The sequence below is a fragment of the Xiphophorus hellerii genome, chromosome 8 (assembly GCF_003331165.1).
Source record: "Xiphophorus hellerii strain 12219 chromosome 8, Xiphophorus_hellerii-4.1, whole genome shotgun sequence".
NCBI lineage: Eukaryota > Metazoa > Chordata > Actinopteri > Cyprinodontiformes > Poeciliidae > Xiphophorus > Xiphophorus hellerii.
Genome location: NC_045679.1, coordinates 12,776,577 through 12,798,787, shown reverse-complemented (window position 1 = coordinate 12,798,787; position 22,211 = coordinate 12,776,577). Strand labels below are relative to the sequence as shown.

Below are 22,211 nucleotides of genomic sequence, written 5' to 3'. Positions count from 1 at the left end.
GAGAGCCAGCTTTTGTTCAGGGGCGAGCGGATGACAGAGCTGACAGTAATAGCTGGCTTTGTGGAGCAAAAGGCCGTCCTCATCACTGTCGAAACCATCCGGAGCCGCTCTAAGGGAGACTTGCTGAAGCAGCTCAGTGTACTCAGACATGAGGGAATTGAAATCTGACACTGTGAATGGAGCCATGGAACATTTTGACAAATTAGGGAAGAGATATATCTAAGTGTGAGCGATATAAAGCCTGAGCAGTACTGGGTGATTTCTGAAATGCATTGGATCTCAAGGCAGAAGAACATATAATTTAAAGCAAAGATCTTAGAGAAATATGTTTATACAGCAAGAACAACCCTTGTCCCACAAGATTTACAGAAGTATGAGTTTGTAAAAAAAAGTTATCCTAAAAGTTTGACTGCAGACATCTCCCTGTAGATCTCCTGAAGGCCAGGCTACATTTGAAGTGCTCAAACATGAACCACATTTTGTTATAAGTGCACAATTTACACCAGTACTTGCACTTATACTGTCGACTGCCATCCCACTTGGACCCTACAATATCATTCAGGCTCACAGAAAAGTGCTGCTCACTCTGCTCCCGCTTGGACCCCACATCACTACACAAGCCACACATTTCATACCGGTTCTTGTCCTCAGAGATGTGGACTTCCCACCATGGTCCCAAAATCCGACAGTGGAACCCTCATGTGAGTTCCTTACTTGAGATGGAGAAAAACAGGGACACATACAGTTGTTATAATGTATGTGTGATATATTTTGGGTTTCACGTGGACACATAAATGTAGACAGCACTTGGTGGTCCCACTGATTTATACCTATATCCCACTTTTCTGTCTCCTTACCAATTATATGTTGTTAGGTAATGACTACAAATTAAGATTTTGATTCTGTAATGCCAAATCCCAGTATCATAGAAATCTATGTTCTTTAATTGCATGTGTTAAATAGCTATTAGATAGTTCACAATGTCTGCAGGAGAGGTCAGAGGAAAAAAAAAATCAGCATTATGGGGAAAAAAAAGACAGAAAGAAGTTATATAACAGCTGGGTTGAGCTAATCTGCAGGGTGTTGCTTGAATTTTGTCACTCCTTTTGTTGCAGCCTCCCTCGTCATGCAAGTGAATTAGGAGCTTTAATCCTCCACATCATCTCCGGGATTTTGCAGCTCATTTGTCGCAGCCGGCTGAATGTCACAGGGGCGTGGGCTGTGGACGTGACCGTGGGACTCCCGTTAACAGAGGGAGAGTGACAATTACCGTCCTGCTGCCTTTGCCAAGCAGAGAACGGATGTGAAACAGAGCACTGGCGGATGACTCACTTGAACAGAAAGTCTAGTTTGGCTTCGCTCTAATGAAGCCACCATCCACTGGTGATAAATAACAGGGGCTGCCCTGAGGAAAGAGAGGAGGGTCCCATGTGTGACGCAGATTTGACCAGGACTCAACTCTCCCTCTGTTGTTCACAAACTTTGTCCCCATTTGTTTTCTTTATGTCATCAGTTTCATTTCCTTCACTCATTTCTGTCATTGTGGATCTTGTCCTCCATTTTCTCACTTTCTGCCCTCCATTTCAAACAATGCATTCCCTCTGTTTTTGTTTGTCTCCTTGGACTCATTTAGGGTCAGCCATTTGTTCCTCAGACGGTGCCAAATGCTCTGTCTAGGTCATCCTTTACATTAGTATTCACAACAGTCATTTTGCTCAGTACTTCTCCGTCCTCGTTGTGCAGAGTGTCTGGTTTCAGAGCCATAAGAAAAGCTGCACTTTCAAATCTATAAACATAGAAATCATTCGCTGTACCAAGACGCTTTATGTGAGCTTGTTTTTCTCCATCTGCTGGTGGCAAATTCTGCTGGAACAGCTCAGAAACAGACTTACTTGATAGGACAGGGTGAACCAGCTTTATTACTCAAAACACTTTCTTGCAAATATAGAAGCCTGATAACTCCTCGGATGTGGCCAAATCTCCTGCCTTGAAAACATTTGGAAATTACTATCAATTCTCAAAAGACTATTTCAACATCTCACCTTTTAAAGCTTTAAATGTTGCTCCTCAGATGAATTAGCGTTGAAAGTCATCTGAGCTGCGGGAAGTAGAAGTAACCAAAGTCGGACACATTCATAACTGCTTTCCAAGATTTAAAAAGTTAAAAAAAAGTGATTCTTACCCCCACAAGCTAACCATTTCAGTCTGTAACTTAACTCCCAACACCTGTGGATGAAGTGCCTTTGCTTTTACAAAGCAGAAGAGATGAAAATCAACTGACATCGATCAGTCTTAAAAGGGTTTAAAAGTCATTTCCACAGCACTTCAGCAAACCACAGAAAGTCAAATCAATTCAAGTTTACTTTTTATAGCATTTTCAGCAACCAGTGCATTACATCATAACACCTCATGCAGTCACCAACTATGAGTCAAGCATTTTGTCAAATGCCATCATTAAAATTATCAAGCAAATACTCATCAAATATGTTGGTCAACATTCCTGTTGTCCACATATGGAGAACATGCTGGAAAAATAAGACTAGCAAGAAAGTCTGAGAAGAACCCAGGCCTCACCTCCCTCAGTTAAGGTCGGTGTTCAAAAATCAACAATTAGAAACAGACTGGGAAAAATATTGTTTCAAGGTGAAAAGAACTACAAAGGCCCATCTTACATTTTCCATAAATCATCTCGATGATCCCCAAGACATTTAGGAAACGATTCTGTAAACTGAGGCTACAAACGTTGCACTTTTTTCAAAGGTGCGTATCCCGTACAATCTGGAGTTAATTTTGTTTAGCTAACATACCCAGTTGTGCCTAATCTTGCTACTCCATACTGTATCTTCCTGTGGTACCCAGCTGTGCTGCAGTGCCAACTGTAGCTTGTTTGAAAACAGAAATATTATTATTATTATTCAGCACTTCTCTTTTTGCAGGTGAGGATGATGTTTGCAGCGCAGGAGTATGCTTCTTTTGTGCAATACTCTTACAATTTTCAGACAATGGATAGAAAATTTGAGCATCTAACAGAATGTTGTATTTGGTGGTTATATAGACATTTTTTTTGCATTAATTATCAATGGCATGCTGACTACATGCTTACTGATTTAGCAACAGCTTGTAATATGTTATAGTAATTCTATAGAAGATGTTTTCTTTTGCTAAATTGTGTTTTATATGTATACATTTTAGTACTCCTGTTATTGCAGCAATATTGAAGCTTGAGGATTCTAAGTATATAAAACTAGATTCCTAAGACATCAACTGGTGTATGAGATTTCTTTTTTCTAATGAAAGTTTCCTCTACACTGTTTGGCAATCAGAGATAAAACTCTTGACTGCTAGAATTTAGATAAATAGGAAATTTAATTTTATCCATCCATCCATCCATCCATCTTCTTCCGCTTATCCGGGGTCGGGTCGCGGGGGTAGCAGCTTCAGAAGGGAGGCCCAGACTTCCCTCTCCCCAGCCACTTCTTCTAGCTCCTCCGGGGGAATCCCGAGGCGTTCCCAGGCCAGCCGAGAGACATAGTCCCTCCAGCGTGTCCTGGGTCTTCCCCGGGGCCTCCTCCCGGTGGGACGTGCCCGGAACACCTCACCAGGGAGGCGTCTAGGAGGCATCCTGACCAGATGCCCGAGCCACCTCAACTGGCTCCTCTCGATGTGAAGGAGCAGCGGCTCTACTCTGAGTCCCTCCCGGATGACTGAGCTTCTCACCCTATCTCTAAGGGAGAGCCCAGCCACCCTACGGAGAAAACCCATTTCGGCCGCTTGTATCCGCGATCTCGTTCTTTCGGTCATGACCCAAAGCTCATGACCATAGATGAGGGTGGGAACGTAGATCGACCGGTAAATCGAGAGCTTCGCTTTTTGGCTCAGCTCTCTCTTCACCACGACGGACCGGTACAGCGCCCGCTTGACAGCAGACGCTGCGCCAATCCGCCTGTCGATCTCCCGCTCCCTTCTTCCCCCATTCGTGAACAAGATCCCGAGATACTTAAACTCCTCCACTTGGGGCAGGACACCCCCCCTGACCCGGAGAAGGCACTCTACCCTTTTCCGGCTCAAGACCATGGCCTCGGATTTGGAGGCACTGATCCTCATCCCGGCCGCGTCACACTCGGCTGCGAACCGCTCCAGCGAGAGCTGCAGATCACGATCTGATGAAGCCAAAAGGACCACATCGTCTGCAAAAAGCAGAGATGAGATCCTAAGGCCACCAAATCGGATCCCCTCAACACCTTGGCTGCGCCTAGAAATTCTGTCCATGAAAGTGATGAACAGAATCGGTGACAAAGGGCAGCCCTGGCGGAGTCCAACTCTCACCGGAAACGAGCCCGACTTACTGCCGGCAATGCGGACCAGACTCTGACACCGGTCATACAGGGACCTGACAGCCCGTATCAAAGGGCCCGGTACCCCATACTCCCGGAGAACCCCCCACAGGGCTCCCCGAGGGACACGGTCGAACGCCTTCTCCAGGTCCACAAAACACATGTAGACTGGTTGGGCGAACTCCCATGCACCCTCCAGGACCCTGCCGAGGGTGTAGAGCTGGTCCAGCGTTCCACGACCAGGACGAAAACCACACTGCTCTTCCTGAATCCGAGGTTCGACTATCCGACGGACCCTCCTCTCCAGGACCCCTGAATAGACCTTGCCAGGGAGGCTTAAGAGTGTGACCCCTCTATAATTGGAGCACACCCTCCGGTCCCCCTTTTTGAACAGGGGGACCACCACCCCAGTCTGCCAATCCAGGGGAACTGCCCCCGATGTCCATGCGACATTGCAGAGTCGCGTCAACCAACACAACCCTACAACATCCAGAGCCTTAAGGAACTCCGGGCGGATCTCATCCACCCCCGGGGCCCTGCCACCGAGGAGCTTTTTAACCACCTCGGCGACCTCGTCCCCAGAGATTGGAGAGCCCAACCCAGAGTCCCCAGGCTCCGCTTCCTCAGTGGAAGGCATGTTGGTGGGATTGAGGAGGTCTTCGAAGTACTCTGCCCACCGGCCCACAACGTCCCGAGTAGAGGTCAGCAGCACACCATCCCCACTATAAACAGTGTTGGTGCTGCACCGCTTCCCCCCCCTGAGACGCCGGATGGTGGACCAGAATCGCCTAAATTTAATTTTAATCCCTGCTAAAATAAATTTGAAGAAACAAATGTGAGAACAGAAGACAGCTTCTTTGTTAGGGAAATTTCTAATATATTTTTCCAGGCTATTCAAAGGCAGGACTGTCTGAAGCTGCATGTCTCCATGTACCTGAGGAAACTGCCAACCTGACACAGCAGGGAGTGAGAGGGGATGGATGTCAGTGGTAAAATGGCAGACAGCAATGCACAGAAATGAGGCACAATGCTGGAAGCGGACGAATTTTCATAGGTGGATGATGGGTTGTGTGTCAGAGAGCAGAGAACATGTGAGTGTGTCTGCATATTTGTGTGTCAAGTTTAACCAGGCTGTGATTATGGAGGCTGATAAATTTATGATTTCTGCATGGACTGACGGACAGCGCAGGTCACAAAGTAAATGCAGCTTAATTAACTCAACAAGAACCATTTTGACAGCAGCTGCTATTTCCAAATGAAATACTCACTTATCAGCCAATTTTCTGTTGCTCAGCTTGTGGTAATGACAAATAAAGTAACAAACAGCCATAGCCAGGAAAAATCTATCCCGTCTTCTTAGACGCGCTTCCTAAATCAGCCTCGCAGCAACACGCATGTGTTTAAAAATTGAAAGGGCACACATTGTCATCTCATACATGAACAATGAGCACTACTAAAGGCAGGCAAGCTTTGCAGAAACTGACAAACATGAAGTTACCCATCAAAGAGCTGTGGTCAACATACTGATTTATTCTTTATTGCTACACCTCCAGGATCTGCACTAAACAGAACAGACACGCTGCCAGCAGCAGGTTAAATGAGCTGTTTGTTCTCTCCAAATCAGTAATAGGAAATTATGTTAATGTGGCCTCTGACAAATTGTTCATATTAAAATGACAGTGGCTGAACATTTTAAAGTTGAGATAGAGGGTGTTTGGTTAGTTTGTAGCCGTTCCAGGTGATTATCACTGACATCTATGCTCACAAGAAGATGAAATAATGCAACAAAGAGCTATTGGGCATAATTTTTTGGAACCTATTTTTGCTTTGCATCATTTCTCTTATTTTGTATTTAGTTTGAAGTTCATTTTTCTAATAAATCAGAAGTTGAATTTGCTGAAGAGTTTGGGAGCATAAACAATTGGAGGAAAATCTTTTAGCAGTAATTATATTCCCAGAAAAAAGTACTTGTTGTAAAATGCAAGAAAATAACAATAGTAAACATACTTTGTTTATTAGTGCAAAAAAGGCGGTCCAAATCAACCTGGCCCCTATTTAAAAAGCAATTACTTCTTTAACTTAATAACTGGAGCCCTGAGCCAGTTACTGCCATCAGGTGTTTCTGGTAAATTGTGTTTTTGCTATGGGTGAACTTTATCTCTTCTCTTCTTTGCAGAATTGTTTTAATTCAGCTCCATTGAACTGTTACAGTGTGACCAGCCTGTTTAAGAGAAAAGTACCTCGAATGATTTTTACAGACGGTAAACAGAGGTTAAATAAAACAGACGTTGTTATTCTGAACATGACATACGCAACAGATTTAAACTTAGTTAGGAAACTAACAGTTCACAATTTATGGCGCAATATCTCAAAAGTTGTAGTATTGTTTATAATCTAATTATAAATGTTTTCCAAGTTCCAAAGTTTGCTTAATGGCTTTCCATATTATGCTGGAAGGGTGTTGCTTTGCAGTTGAGGTGTAGTCACCATAATAAAAGTCCTTCCAGCAGTTATATGTACTGTACATACTAGTACTATTAAAGTCATGAGATGGCGATAGCTACTGTTATGCTATATGAGTATTTACTGTGCACAACATTAGAGCCTGATTTTCAGTCCTTTCAGGAGATGTGATTTGTCTAAGAAACAAGAATCTGCTTGTTTCTTAGACAAGCAGATATTTTAGCCTTATGGCCTGAATGAGAACATCCATCAGTGCTTTTGTTTTGTATTTTCTAGCTCTTCTGCACCGGTGGCACCTTTGACATTGAATGAGTAAATCCATCTTTTATACACAATTTATGAACTGAAACCTGAGTGCGGCTCAGGCTGATGGAAGCCGCATTAGTTAGGGCTTGAGCAAATCATACTTTTAATTTAATGATGGGACTGACAATGTCATTGAAGGTCTTTCTGAGGGAGACACACAAATGCCTGAACCAAAAGCCATAAGATTTTCTTGATACCATTTGTTCACTATGTTTTTGCCACTGACCTCTGGTTACCTTGCAAAATTATACATTGTTCTTGAAACTTTTTACTTTAAATAATGCTGAAGCTTTAAGGGATTTTGTGGTAATTTCATTTGAGAAGTGGAATTTAAAGGGTGATTTTCACATGTTTTACAAGTAAAAATCTGGAATGTGTGGCATGCATGTGTATTCGTCCAATCTAAGAAGACTCCTTATAGAAGAATCTCGTAGATAAATTTCAGCAGCAAGTTTTTAACAACAAGTTAACATAACGTTTTACCACAGATTTTCAATTTTCAATTTTGAAATTATTGACTCCATTACAATGCATGGCTTTAATGTGAAATACTAAAGTTTTGGATGCATATTAACGCTTGCTGTCCAACTTGAATGGCAGTCTTTGTCCCAATCCCAAGTGTTTTGCCCCAATTTTCTACAAGGTTTCTCTTGATATCTAATTCTATCATTTAATTCGATCAAGTCAGAAAAGCATTCCTGCCCCTACTGAGGAAAAGCGCAACAACAGCATGATGCTGCCACCATCATAATCTTCATGCTGGTGGTTCTATGATATTCTGGAGCAGTAATAGTTCCCCATCTTTTATAAAACTAAAACAGCATTTCAAAACAATTCAATATTATAGCAACAGTCAAACATGATGGTGGCAGTATGATGATCTGGGGCTGCTTTGCTTCTTCATGATCGGTTCCAGAGTGGCCTAGTCAAAGTTCTGACTAAGTCTAATAAGGATATAACGCTGCCACTAACAGACCGTTCAGCTCAAAGTCTTAATGTAAAAGTCTCATTCTCAGTTGTTGCACTGAAGGCTAGCTTTAGCAATTACTTGATTTAGAGGGCCAGTTACATTGTAGCACAGATTGGTTTAGATAATTTTGTTGTATTCAATATGCAAATTGCCATTTGAACATATTAAATTTCACTTTGTGCTTCGTAGGTTGTCTTAATCTGAAACAATCTGAAACATGAAACTGTGACAAAAAAAGCAGAAGCAAAAGAAATTCAAATAAGTATTAAGTGATTTTTCAAAGCACTGTCCTTGCAATGTGCTGTATTTTACTTTGATAATAGAATATGGTTTTTTTTATCTAAATAAAAATCATTTAAATAGTATTTGTAGACAGTATATTGGCTATATAAGGTTTTTGTTTGTAAGAAATATTGTATTTAATCAATACAGACCCAGAAAAAACAGTATTAACTTAAGAGTTAAATAACAGCTCTGTGACTAAGATTATGAGTCATGACTCAGTATGTACTTTTTGTGCTGTTAATGTTTCTACTCACTGGAAACTATATGTCATAAGTTTTTCTGACTATTTCAACATAGAAAAAAATATATATATACCATGCAACAGATGCAAATGATAAGGCCTGACTGTATCTCTCAACCCTGAGGCTGTTTTTTTTTAAAGAAACAAACTTTCCCTTTAAAGCTATGATACTATTCTTTCTACATATCAGGACTGTGTCACTTAAGTAGTCAAATACAGCAAATGAGCCTATAAATGAGCTTATAACGCACTATCAAAGTTAATTAACACTGGGCAGCGCAATCCATTAACTCTCCACATAATTCTCTTATAATTAAATAAGAATACTTAAAAGAACCAGGATTTTTAAGAGTTAAATGTTATTAATAGTGCCTTGGGTGGTTATCATAATTCATAAATGTCTTAATTAAAGCTTTTCCAGCATTTAGTCTTAATCCACTTTTGAGAATACAGCATCCCACCACATCCTATCAACGCATGCATAAATCATTCCTATCCCCCAAACAGTTAAAATATCCCCATAGCGGATCCAGAAATTCCTTGCTTAGTGTCTCATGGATGGCAAAATGTAGTTTCTGTGCTAAAGTAAATCAGAATATTCTTGTTACCTCAAGTTTGCAGACAAATTTGAATGTTTGATGGGAGGAAAAGAAAACAGTTGCTTGCTGGGTCTGCTGGTCTACCAGTTTAGCCAACAGTGAACTGCAACAATAAAACTGACAAAAAGATCATTTCTTTGGACTATAATTTCAGATTGTTGTGGTACCCCTCTGTAGGAACCGAATCTTGTCTTGATATGCAGAAAAGTTACCGGCTTTTCTTGAAATGACCTCTGAACACCCCAGTGGATTCAATATAGGTTGTCTTAATCTGAAATAAAACTGTTAATAGTACAAAAACTAATCTTGCCGGTTAAGTTGGGTTTTAGTTTTACTGAAGGTGCAGGAATATAAAACAAAATGAAGGTTGCTGAAACTTTGAATAACATTTGGTGGAAAGAGTGCATAAGACAAAACATTGTAATTGGATTTGAAGGTTGATTAAGCCTGTACAATATTTGGCTCCTGCAGAACTTCTTTACTGTTGCTGAGTGTTTCTTTGTTTTGCTAATCCAATACTCTGTGACTCTTAAGCAAGTGCTCAACAAATCAGTGCTCCATGCAGCGATTACGTAATCAGAACCTCATCAATTCACCAGAGGAAATTGGAGTCATTAAGAAAAACGGGTTCTACTATTTCTTTCAAACACTCTTGTTTATGGTTAACAGATGCAGGAAAGTCCAAAAGACTAGGTGAAACCAGATCCAGGAAGCATCAATTCAGTTCAGAGTTTTAGATGTATACTTTAACATTCTAAAGAAATAATGCAATAACTTCAAAAACGTACATGTCTGTAAACTACCAAAATGAGATAATTTGGTTCGAAAATTACTTGACATACATCTAAATTAACTGTTTTTAGTCACTAGCAGTACTTGTTCTGACAATAATGCACACCATCTGTGGATTAAAAAGGATATTCTACCTCAGCATAAAGTCATGACGAAGACCTTCTTTAAAGGTCTTGGCAATGGTTGTGAAATGTGAAAAATGTCCCTTTTCTGAGAGCCCGTCTGCAGTATATCGAATGCAATTCCTCTGCAGACAACAGCACAGCCTTTTGGGCATGCCAGTAGGAATGACCAATTTTAGCATGAGTCATCCTCTGCAAGTCTTAAATGTTGCACTAAATGCTTGTGATGAAAACACTTTATGGATTGGAAAGGCGAGGACTGCCATGTCTGCACTCACTGAAACTCACGTCACAGGTTGCAATCACTCAGTTTTCACATCTACTGCACTGTGTTCACATTACCACTGTCATACTTAGCAGATGTTCCCTGAACAAATGCAAAAAAAAAAAAAAGATTCACTGATTTGAGACTGGGGTTTAAATGTAGCCCCTTCAAACCGTCGGACCGCTCAGTGGACTGCTGCTGTAACCGACTCAAATATTGATCTGTTTTACAATCAATCAAATGGAGAGTGTCTCAGGGTCAGCAGAGACACTATTACCCGGGGCAGATGTGGATTTATGACTGCATAAGGTTTTTTCCTCATCCTGCACATTTTATTGCCTCTTATTTGTATTTTTTAGCACTTTCCATTCCCAGTTTCTGCACTGTTAAATCCTACTGGCACGGGTGATATTTGTTTTTTTAAGAAGAACATGTTGCACATTTATGCTTGAAATCTCCCTTGTCTGTTCATAATGTTTATTTCCATCACTTTTCCTGGAGCAGGAATTCTTTTATGTAATGTATTTTCCAAACATTTATACCTCCTTCTGTTGTGCTCATCTACAGTCCGCCCGCACACTCTTCCTCAGTCTAGTCTAGTCAGAGATGCCTGGAATTATTTACTGCCTAATGGGTTACAGCAGCTCACACCAGCCCAGCGGTGCTTTACTTTATTTATCGATTCTCATTCCTTTTGTCTTATTGTGTGTGGGTGTGTGACAGTGACCATCTGCGTCTATGTGCAGGACAAGGACGCAAAGCAAAGACAAAGAAAGAAACCTCAACAACAATAGCAACAACAAGGACACTTTGCACATCTGAGTTGCTGGAGAAATGACCTGTGGATTGCAAATTGATTGATATGTTTTTTTGAAGGCTAACGGCTGATTCCACAACAGCACGAGCTTACATCCGTTTAAATGACGTATGCATGCATGTGCCGTACATGGGAGTGTGTGCAAACACCACAATGACAAACATCAGTCTGTGAGGAAACATTAAATATCTTCGAAGTCTGCAATGCTAATGGGTTTTAGCAAACGCACATCTTTAAATTAGGAACAAATCAATCGATAGGCGCTGCTGCACAGGTTTTGTAAAGTACATTAAACAGTGCCGAAGAAAACAACTTTGTGTAAATACATCAAATGACAGTGCTATTGATTTCTGCAACTATTTTTGCTTTTTTATTACTCAGAGGTTGTTTTACCTGAATTGAAGCATTAAAAAGTTTATTCTTTTCATTGCACTAACAATGGAAAATATTACGTCTAACAATATTTTAAGCAAAATTCCGGTTTCTCTTGTCTCAGAAACAAGATTTTTTTTTGCATTAAAGCAAAGCAATTCAAGTTTTTTGATGTCATATTCCTGAATGATTGATGCAGGAGAGACTGTTTGGGGTGCAGTCTGTAGTAATATAAGGTTTCTTCTGGTCTGTTGTGGTGAAGAAAGAGCAAAATCACGACCCTTACCCCGTGGTCATGTCAATAGGGGACTATTGTTGTCCCCTATTGATTAGATAGGGATGTTGTCAATAAAACATCTAATAAAACATTAGATGTTTTATTGAAAATTTTGCATCAAATTTGTTTATATTGTTTGCAATTGTCTGCTTTTGGTCAAAAGATAATCATTTGACTTTCTATTGTTGCTTAAACATCTTACACAATTTTAAAAATGCATTCTAAATAAACGATGTGTAACTTGTCCCTTTCTAATTGTTTACTTGCACTTAAGTATTTAGTTTGCATGATAATCTGAGTCTTATCATCACCCTTATTCTAATTATTACCTTTTACCTTTTTAAATAACACTATGACAGCAAATATAATAATGTTCCATTTCTATTGCATTTGTTATTTGTATGTAAGTTGTTTCTCATCATTTGCTTCATCAGTTGTCAGCCTCAACCATACTGTGAATTCTTCTCTAGTACCTGAAATACATAACTACCTGTTTTATTTTTGTTGGTCATTTTTTACCTTTTGTAATTAAGCCAAGTTAGAATAATTTCCAAATTGAACTGAAAAATAAAAATGTTGGGGGAACATAAAAATATGTAACTGATTATTACCCATAAAACTTTCTCTAGTACTATTTCAAGTTTTTCCAACTTGTTCCAATGTTTTATGTTGATTTTTGTCAGCATGGTGCACACTGCAATTTTTATCCAACAACTACCTTCCACTTAATCCAAGGTAAGTAAGCAGCCTAAGCAGAGGCTCAGACTCCTTTATTCCTACTCACTTGGGCCAACTCCTCTGGGGGAATGGCGAGGTGTAACAAAGCAGCTGAAAAAGGCGTTGGTCATCCATGAAGAGGCAGATGACAGAATACTTAGCAAAGGGCCAAGGCTGGGATCCTTGGTCAGTGTCTATACCGAAGGTCGGGAGCACATATCACATGAGCCAGAATAGGCCTAATCCATCATGGGCAGGATGAGAATAATGTGGGAATGAGATCAGACACTAGAGGGCAAACAGGGCAAGGACTGAATGGAAAACTATTCACACAATTCACATAATCCAGCAGAGAAAGCAGAGGGGAAATTAAGTAGTGAAGGGAGCAGGTGAAAACAGGCAAGAGACAGGTTAGCAGGAAAGACTCGATTAGTAAGGTGAGAGAGAGTGACGCAGAAGTGAAGCATAAACATAACATGATTCATGAACATGTCCTGGGCCTTCATCTGGACGTACTGAGAACACCTCACAAGGAAGAGTCCAAGAGGCATCCAAACCAGATGCCTGAGCCACCTCAACCTCTTTTATCTCATCCTTGTTGCCCTCGAGACTCCTCTTGATGTGGAGGAGAAGCAGCTTTACTCTGAGCTTCTCACCCTGTCTGTAAGCGAGAGCCTGGACACCCTGCGCAGGAAACTCATGTCAGCTGATTGTATCCCTGAGTTTGTTCTTTTGGTTGCTACCCAGAGTTCATGATGACAGGTGAGGGTAGGAATGTAGATTGGCTGTTAAATAAAGAACTTAGCTCAGCTCTCTCTCTTCACCACAATAGATTGGTACAGTGCTCACACCATTGCAGACAGGGCACCAATGTCTATACAGGCATCAAGTTGGCGGGCAATAATTCAACTCCTGCTTGAGTTCAGTGTAACTCCAGAATGGAAGAGTGCCCAATCACACTTGTGGTCACTGGTTCCAGAGCCAGAGCCGTGCGTTGAGGTGACCCTGACTGTATCTCTCAACCATGACCCTTAGGGGTCGTAGATGGGTCCGTCGCCCTGAAAAATGGGTGGCCATCCCACTGGCCCTCCCAAGAGAAGACCTCCATCCCCTTTACATTATATTCAGTTCACAAAAACCACCTTTTAATAACCATCTTTAATTAAAACATAAATCAATAAATAAATGAATAAATAATGAGTGAAACACCAATGCAAGGCCACAGGCTGGACCGTTACAACGTTACTCTGAATGAGTTGGAAAGTGAAGGAATGGATCATTTTTCATTCTAACTTAGCATTTTTTAAAATTGGCATATGTATTAATAATAATTGAAATAATAATTATTGAGTTTATTATTATTATTATTATTATTATTATTATTATTATTATTATTATTATTATTATATGACACACTGTAACTAAATGGTCTATGCGAAATGTATGTTCTCGTTTTCATCACTACGGTCCCGAATAATGGCTTGTAGATCAAATCAGCCGCAGGAAGAACATTTTGCAAGTGTCATATTTGATGCTCAAAGAGGACTGCATTGCTCCTTCTGTTCATAAGAGTCCATTTCAACGTATCTGAGTCTGTGAGACGGGGAACGAATGGGAGGGGTGGCTTTAACCCAAATGACCGATTACATAACATCCTAAAAGATCACTACATACAGATAACAGAAAAATAAAGAAGTCCCAAAACAGCGAATGAGTGAATGACACCAGTTCTGCTCCTTTTCTCTTCGTGGGAATGATGCTGATATCGCCAAAACCTCCAGTCCTCTGAGTGGATCCAGGATCAATGAAAGAGAGAGAGAGAGAGAGAGCAGAGAGGGGTGTCTGCGTGTGTATTTTAAGCCACAGCTGTTGAGCTACCCCAAGTACGTGCTCAACCCCAGAGAGACAAGCGGAGAGCAGAGAGGAGTATACCGTCCGTCTCTTCGCTCTGCGGACGCGTGTGTAAAACCCATCAGCTCCCGGATTTGCTTCCAACTTTCCCGTGTTTAGCTCGCTGATCTCGTCCTTGTCGCATTCCTCCGAACGTTTGGAATGACCACTTTTCCCGCCTGCGTCGTTTCCATGTCAGCATGGGAACTGCCGTGTCCAAAAGGAAGAATCTGAGAAACGATGCGATATCTTCCGTGGCAGCAAAAGTTAGGTGAGCAATCCTCGGAGGTGTCCACCTTTAATTGTTTCTGATTGCACCTCTCGGGAGGCTTCTTCTTCTTCTTCTTTTTTTTTTTTTTTCTTTTTGGTGTGTGTGGCCATGCATGCAGGTATGACAGTCGGGTGACTTGATGAATGACCACTGCGCTATCCGGGGATTTAGTCAGCCTGCCTTGCAATGCGCATAGACGCTCCGTGCGCTTTGTCCCGTCTGTAGCCCCGGGGCGTGCGGCTGATCGGACAAGTGCTTTAAATCTCTCAGCGCTATCTCCCCATTGCATTTATAATAGAAACACGTAGATGCCTCTTTTTACTCTATCGAGGCTGAGGCTTAGCCAGTCTGAGTGGGGAGGAAGAGGATGCTTGCCTTTCCATGTTGTTCTGAATGAGGAGGCATCATTGTATAACCAAAGTCATGCAGAGGCAAAGCGAGGACTCGCAGGAACCCTTTAGCATTCTCACTTAGAAGATACCCTATCTAGGCTAACGGGGGCTGCCTTTCACATCCCTCTATCAATTAATCAATCAGTCACCTACAATCAACGCCGTCGTGCGCTGATCACCTTCCTCTGTCAGTTACCTGAGTCGGGCACAGAGAGGGACTGCAGAGGTTGTAAATTCACAAAAGGAGCCAGGATGGACGAGAAACCCGTCTGAACCCGGTCAGTGTTTTAATAAAAGACGCAAATAATTCACATTTAGCAGAAAGTACGTCCGACAGCACGCAGGGGAAGGACCTGCATCTCTACAAGGCTGCATCCATCCCGCGCTGCGCTGCTTTGAGTTGGAGCTGCGAAGCACGTGTGGCTGTGTGTTCATGTATGACAGACGGGATAGCCTCGATCTAGAATGAGAAGAAAAAAAAAATCAAGCATCCGTGCAACAGAGGGGGAGTTCATAACAGGATCGACGTGGTATGTAATTCTGTCGATGAATGACCTTCAGCTGTGCAAAGTCCAACGTCCACACATGTGGGCTGATGTGGTATTACGTCATTCCCTCCGTCTGTGTGTGTCACGTAGCAAATCCCATATTTGGTTTTATCTATGCGCCTTCAGGGCTGCGTGGAGTCTGTGCGCCACTTTGATGCATTCAGCTAACAAGTTGCTCTCACAGAGCAGGTGTTCGCAGTCTCACCAACTTCAATGCAATTTATTCATATGTGACTGAGCAGCATTGCCAGGTGGTGGATAACTGTGAAGTGGATGTGAGATGGTTTTCCAAATGTTTAAAACTAATCATCTGGAAAGGGTGACGTGCATTTGTATTTGTTTCCCCTGAACATAAAGCCAGATTCACAATAGAATAGTTCATCAAAGCATACTCATATGTTAGAATGGCTTAGTCAAAGTCCCGACCACAGAATCTGCACCAAGACTTGAAAATTGATGCTCACACATGCGTACAATCAAATTTGGCTGAATTTGAGCTATTTTACAACACATAAGAGCCAAATAAGTCTCCAGAAATGAAAGGCTGGTAGAAACATTCACAAAAGACTTGGAACTGCAGAGGAAAGTGGCTCTGCAAAGTGGTTCTCAAGGGGACTGAACATGCTTGTAGTCCACATTTTGTAGATTTGTTTATTTCCCTTGCTCTTTACTTATGTACCAAACTTTTGGCTGGTTAATTATGTAAAATCCCAATGAAATATCTGTTTAAATTTGAAAAAACAAAAAAAAAAAACTCAAGGGTTCTGAATATTTTATGGCACTGCATTCATAGATCATCTGAGTCTTATGATTGCTCAGGAAATCTGAGTTTAATCTGCAAAGATACTGACACTCAATTCTGTCTTCTATTAATTTCACAGGCACTTATTTACTCATTAGAAATTTAACTTTACCTTATTGTCACAATTTCTACACTTTCAGAAACGCATCTGTACAATTAGTACATTATTATATAGTCTGCACGTTGCTTACTATCTACAGCAGGGGTGGGCAACTCCAGACCTCGAGGGCCGGTCTCCTGCAACTTTTAGATGTATCTTTACTTCAACACACCTGAGTCAAATAATGAGGTCGTTAGCAGGACTCTGGAGAACCTGACTGCACTTAGGAGGTGATTCAGCTGTTGGATTCAAGTGTGTTGGACCAGAGAGACATCTAAGAGTTGCAGGACACCGGCCCTCGAGGACCAGGATTGCCCACCCCTGGTCTACAGACCCCTATAAGATATCCAAATAACGACATTAATCTTTAGTGAAACAACAAAAATCAAAACATTTTCCTATACTATGCTGTTTCACAGATTCACTCTAAAGGACGTTCTCTTCATTATTGTACATGCATTATGTTTTCTAAAATGCAGCTTTTCTGTTAACTTATAAACTTCCATCCTTTTGGAAAAAATATATATTTTTAAAAATTTGTGGTATCTTATTATTTATTGCTCTCTACATTATTTGACCAGCTTTGAATTTGACAAGATCCATATTTTTTATGTTTAACTTTAAAAGTAGCACATTTGTATGGTGTAAATATCCCATCTTATTTATTGCTCATTTTTGTGATGAGCAAAGCAGCTCTAAAGTGCCTTTTTATATTCCCCAAATCTCCACGCAGTAATTCAAGTCTTGAGGACCACAGTTGGAAACCTGGTCATAAACTGACTGAATAATGTGGTACCTGTACCTTAGAATACACATGTGCATTAGTGAGCCTTTTCTTTTCACTGTTTTTGCGGAGTGAGGAGATTACTGAATAAAGCCAGCTGCTTTGTCCTTAAGATAAGCTTTGAATACCATGTATGCCCCATATTGTTACCAGGAGGATCTTGGAGGAAAACTGCTGCTTCCTTGTATTGAAATAAATCAGTGGAGGTGGCTTCTGGTCTGGTGAGATATTTAGCACTTTATTTTGTTTTGTTGTCTGGTCTTATCTGAAGAAAACATCAAGACAAACACATTCTGAGAGTTTTTGGGTCTACCAGAATGAACTGGAGAGTTTTTCAAGATGGATGGAAACAGACGTATTTAAAAGTTAAGCCACTCCGATTGGTAGTTTTAAACATTGTAGCATAATGTGTTTCTTGTCCAGATTTCATCCCATGAGTATCAAGACACAAACCCAATATCAAATTGGCAAAAGGTTTCATGTCTATACCACATCTACCAGCATTAGGCATTTAAAACATGTAACAGTGCATACACAAGGCTGAAATAATAATGAAAAAAACATTCATAGTTATTTGTGGACTGTCACTTTAAAGCTTTGAGATTGTTCTGTCTTATATAACAACTGGTTTAGGCAATTGAGCCGAAAGTCACTTGTATTTTTTGCTTTTAAGTTCATCCTGGCATTATACGTACATATTAATAGTGATTTTAACAAGGGAGTCTGTCAGGATTGGCTCACTTCATTAATTGAAGAGTTTGGCACATGCATGCTGGCTTTACTTACCAGCCCTGGAGTTTGTGGTTTGGTCTGCAGAGTTTTATCTCCAGTCCACTAAATAGTTTTTAATAGGTTTAATGCTGCAGGAAAGTGGTGGGAATACTGAGACCGCCATCCCCACTGTTATGTCAGCGTGGTGTACCAGATTAAAAAGCACTCATCAGGATTATTATATCAAGCAATTACAAAGTGCTTGTCTTCATACGGAGGCTCATTTGAGGAAACAAGGTAATGTGAATTACAATCATTTTTAGCCATAGTATGAAAACACTCAAGAGGGCTTGGCTTAATGTGTGTAACTTTATGCACATTTATGTATCTGCGAATATGAAGCAGATCAGCCAAGACAAGAGAGAGGTTGCATCTTATTTACACACCTAAATTCAGTTCTCCCGAGTGAGAAAACAAGCGCTTTGATCTGCCTCAGAGGAGAGCTGTGTCGTGGTTCGGATGAATGGTGGAGGACAACGGGGTTCATGAAACTGTGAGGGTGTGAAAAATGGCATGCGAGATGAAAGGGCTGGCTTTAACAGAGGGATGCAAATGAAATATTATGTCTTAGTTTATGCAGGTCAGCCACCTGGCTGACTTTGTTGTTGATCTGCAGTCACAAACCTGAGAGCGTTACATAACTTTTTTGTTCTGCTTTCCACTGATCATATTTGATAAAAAAGCATGTTCATGTGCAGACTTCTTTCTATTTATGTAAAAATATTTTTTTATAAACACTTCCTTATTTGTGTGACCTGTATCTTCATTTATAGAAAATCATTGTAAGACATTTATCCTATTCTCTGTTTTGTTTTATCCTCTCTGCTTCAATTAAGCAGTAATTATTGCTTTAAATCCGCTGAATGAGGTTGAATTTAGTTGATTGCAGTTTGAGAAAATGAGGGTTCCAGCTGTGCTCTGGTTTTTGTTGTTTTTTTTTACTCTGAAATTGAGCCTATTCATTTTCAAATTACTGTCATTCTACAAAACAAATGGCAAATTTAACTTGCTGATTACAAAGACCACTTAACACAAATGCACAAGTGTGTATTACAAGTCACCCATGTGGAACAATATTGTGGATTTCCGAATATTTAAAATTTTATCTGTATATTTTGACTAAAGACATTTTGCAATTATGCAGATATAGTGTCTAGGTCATAAGAATTTTTTTGGTCCGGGCCATTACGGCTCTAATAAACAAAGACATAAAAAGGATATTGTTACACTTTGTTTATATTTTCCTTGTATACCATTATTAAAGTCCCATTGAGCTCAGAAATCTTTTCAGTCACAAAGACTTGGCTAAAGTAGCAATCACAGAAATCAGAAGTGAATAAAACAGGTAAATACAATAAAACAGAATAGCTGGTAAAAAAGATACCTATCTTAGGAAACCCGTTTGCTTACTTTTAGTTTTTAGCTTTCAAGCAATCCCTCTTCATAATCAAGAATGTGGTGACAGTGGAGAAGAACCAGTCCCTCAATTCACAGATCCAAAAGTTGCTTCAATGGGGAGAAACAACAGGCACACATAAACAATGGACACTTTTAATGGAGCAGAAAATCAAAGGCAGTACACATAGGTCATTATAGCAATTAACCAGAAAATCATTCAGTTCCGGAAAGAACTGCAAAACACAGAAAAAACTGCACCAGGTGTACTTTTGATGATTGAGAAAGACAAAGAGAATTAATGCCAGGAGTTCTTTCCATTAAATTGCTCAATAAATTACCTTTTCCTCGAAAGAAAAATAGCTACACACAGAAAATCTGAGCCAGGTGTACTTTCTATGATAAATAAAATCCAAAAGAAGACACAAACATGATAGCAGCTCAGTCACAAAAACAATGACCCACTTTTATTTTCTATGAAACTATGAATTGTTAATCTGATACTTAATCTGCTTGTGGTCAAGTCAGTGTGTTTTTTTGTTTCAATTCAAATGCCTAATAAAGTCCACAATTACTTAATTAAACTAATTTATTATGTATTCTATGCAGCAACTCTTCCATATTAGTGCAGTAAACAGATTGGTCGAGTTTGATTTTCCTGTTGCAATTTATATAAATATTAAATTACTTTACACTTATGGCCACACATGTAAGAATTGACTGAATAACTCGACTCTTCGTGTGATATGGTTGTTGCTTTCGGACATAAGCATGCTGACATTTCCACCCGCTCCCTGATCAAATATCCCATAATGCATTGCACTTTCAGGGGACCCATTAAGTCCCATCGACCCCCTAAGTTATGCGACAAGCCTCTCAACAGGTCCTCAACACCCTTACTGTGCACATTAGTGCACAGATGCTGCTCTGCATGTGTGTGTTTGTAAGAGACACAATTCAATTAGAGCTTCTGAGAGGAAGATTCGATTAAGGAGCATTAAGAATGAGGAACTTCTTTTTTTAGCAGCTTCTTGTTTATGGTGAACAAACACCCAAGGGAGGTATCACTTCTAATGATATTCAGAACAAGACGAGTTTCTCCTTCCTTTTCTTGAATGGAGCAATTGCTTGAAGCATATTGCATTGCATAAGAATGTAGTTAGGCAATTTGCACATGACACATGAAAGACAACTCAGAAAAAGTGAGTGTGAACAGCGGCTGAGAAACTCGAAGACCTACGCTATAAACTATTAGAGACAGAAGCCAAACAACTTATAAAGTGGGATGGGAATACAAATGTTATTTGGGTTTTATGTTTGTAAACAGAAAGCAAATATGGATAAAAAAGAAAACACTTGGAATTTGACATAGTTCTGCTAGTTTCTGTTTTTGGTCCTTCATAATTCTGTCTAAATTATTTAAAAGATGTGCAGCTCTTCGAAAAAAATAGAGAAGATTCTTGCAAATAGTTAAGAAGTCAAGTGTATTTAAGTGAGTCTGACTCATTTTACTTATAAAACAAAGGCATAATTGTTCTCACTGTTGCTTTTTTTTTTACAGTAGTTTAGAGATTATGTGTTTTATAGGAAGCTGAGGCTGTAGACATTCATTTTTTAGCTCCTACATGGGTCCAATTGCAGATTATCACTTTTATTAATGTCCAGACCTGCTTTCAGGCCTACATTAGACTCCAGAGTACAACAGAGGAGCTCACAGATGATTGAACAACTGCTAGATGTCTGGGTTATGTAACTTCAAGTCAAACTCAAACCATCACCCCTCCACCACTGTGCTTTTTCCCAATTGTTCTGTCGTAAACCTTATTATGTTAACATTATGTTAATATGTTTGCTGTTTTTCTCCATGAACATGATCAGAAACTTGATGAAAAGTACATAATTTTGCTCAAGTGATTATTTCAACTATAAACCTAATGTTGCGGTAGTTCACACTTTGTCTGTACCCAAACTACAGTATGTAATACTCACATCAATAAAACGTAATTATTGATTGGCTGCTGTTGATTGGGATCAATAAATTATTGCTTTTAGACCTTACAAATGTAAGTTAACTAAGCTAATTTCAAGCAAATTGTTGTGAGCAGCTTGTCAAAGCAGGCCGAAAACATTTGATTCAAATCATAAAATTCAAAAGGTAACTCCATGAAGAAATGTATTTGAATCTCAATTTTAAATCTTGTGCACTTGAGCATCTCTAGTGCTCCTGTTGCTCATTATTCTGGCATTTAACGAATAAAATATTTTTTTGGTAATCCAAAATTTTTCTGAAACATGAAAAGTTTACTCTTATTTTTTTAATGTCAGAATGAGAAATAATATATTGTGTATCTTAACTGCGAAGTTAAGTTTTACAGTTAAATATTTCTTTCCAACAGTCCTGGCTGTTCCATCAATTTTAGAAAGTCAAATCTGAACCAAATCCAGGTCACTAAACTTTAATCTGTTTCATCTAACTTCTCTTTCCTACTCAGTCTACCGTTTCCAGCATTTTTATAGGAGTTTTATCTGTTGAAGCATCTATGAATCACAGATTGCAAGTTAGATTGAATAGACATATATATGCTCTTGAGGCGTTAAGTAAATGAAAGATGTTAGTTTTAGTATTTGGCTCTGAATTGTTCTTTTTTCCACCAGACAGAGATAAGACTCTGTTGTCTTATTTATCGTTCCCATCTCC

At 39.9% G+C, this 22,211-nt stretch overlaps 1 protein-coding gene across 5 annotated transcripts in view; it reads left to right on the top strand.

Annotated features, from left to right (window-relative positions):
* The first annotated feature begins 12,048 nt into the window (after nucleotides 1-12,048).
* The window catches only part of nsmfa (NMDA receptor synaptonuclear signaling and neuronal migration factor a), a 60,359-nt gene continuing 50,196 nt past the window's right edge, over nucleotides 12,049-22,211 (top strand). Inside the window, exon 1 of one of the 5 annotated variants that reach the window (XM_032569947.1) lies at nucleotides 12,049-14,721. In XM_032569947.1, coding sequence (XP_032425838.1) covers nucleotides 14,651-14,721 — 71 coding nt within the window. In that variant the 5' untranslated portion in view covers nucleotides 12,049-14,650. The remainder of the gene's footprint in view (nucleotides 14,722-22,211) is intronic. The other 4 variants (XM_032569950.1, XM_032569948.1, XM_032569949.1 and 1 more) reach the window with 4 other exon arrangements.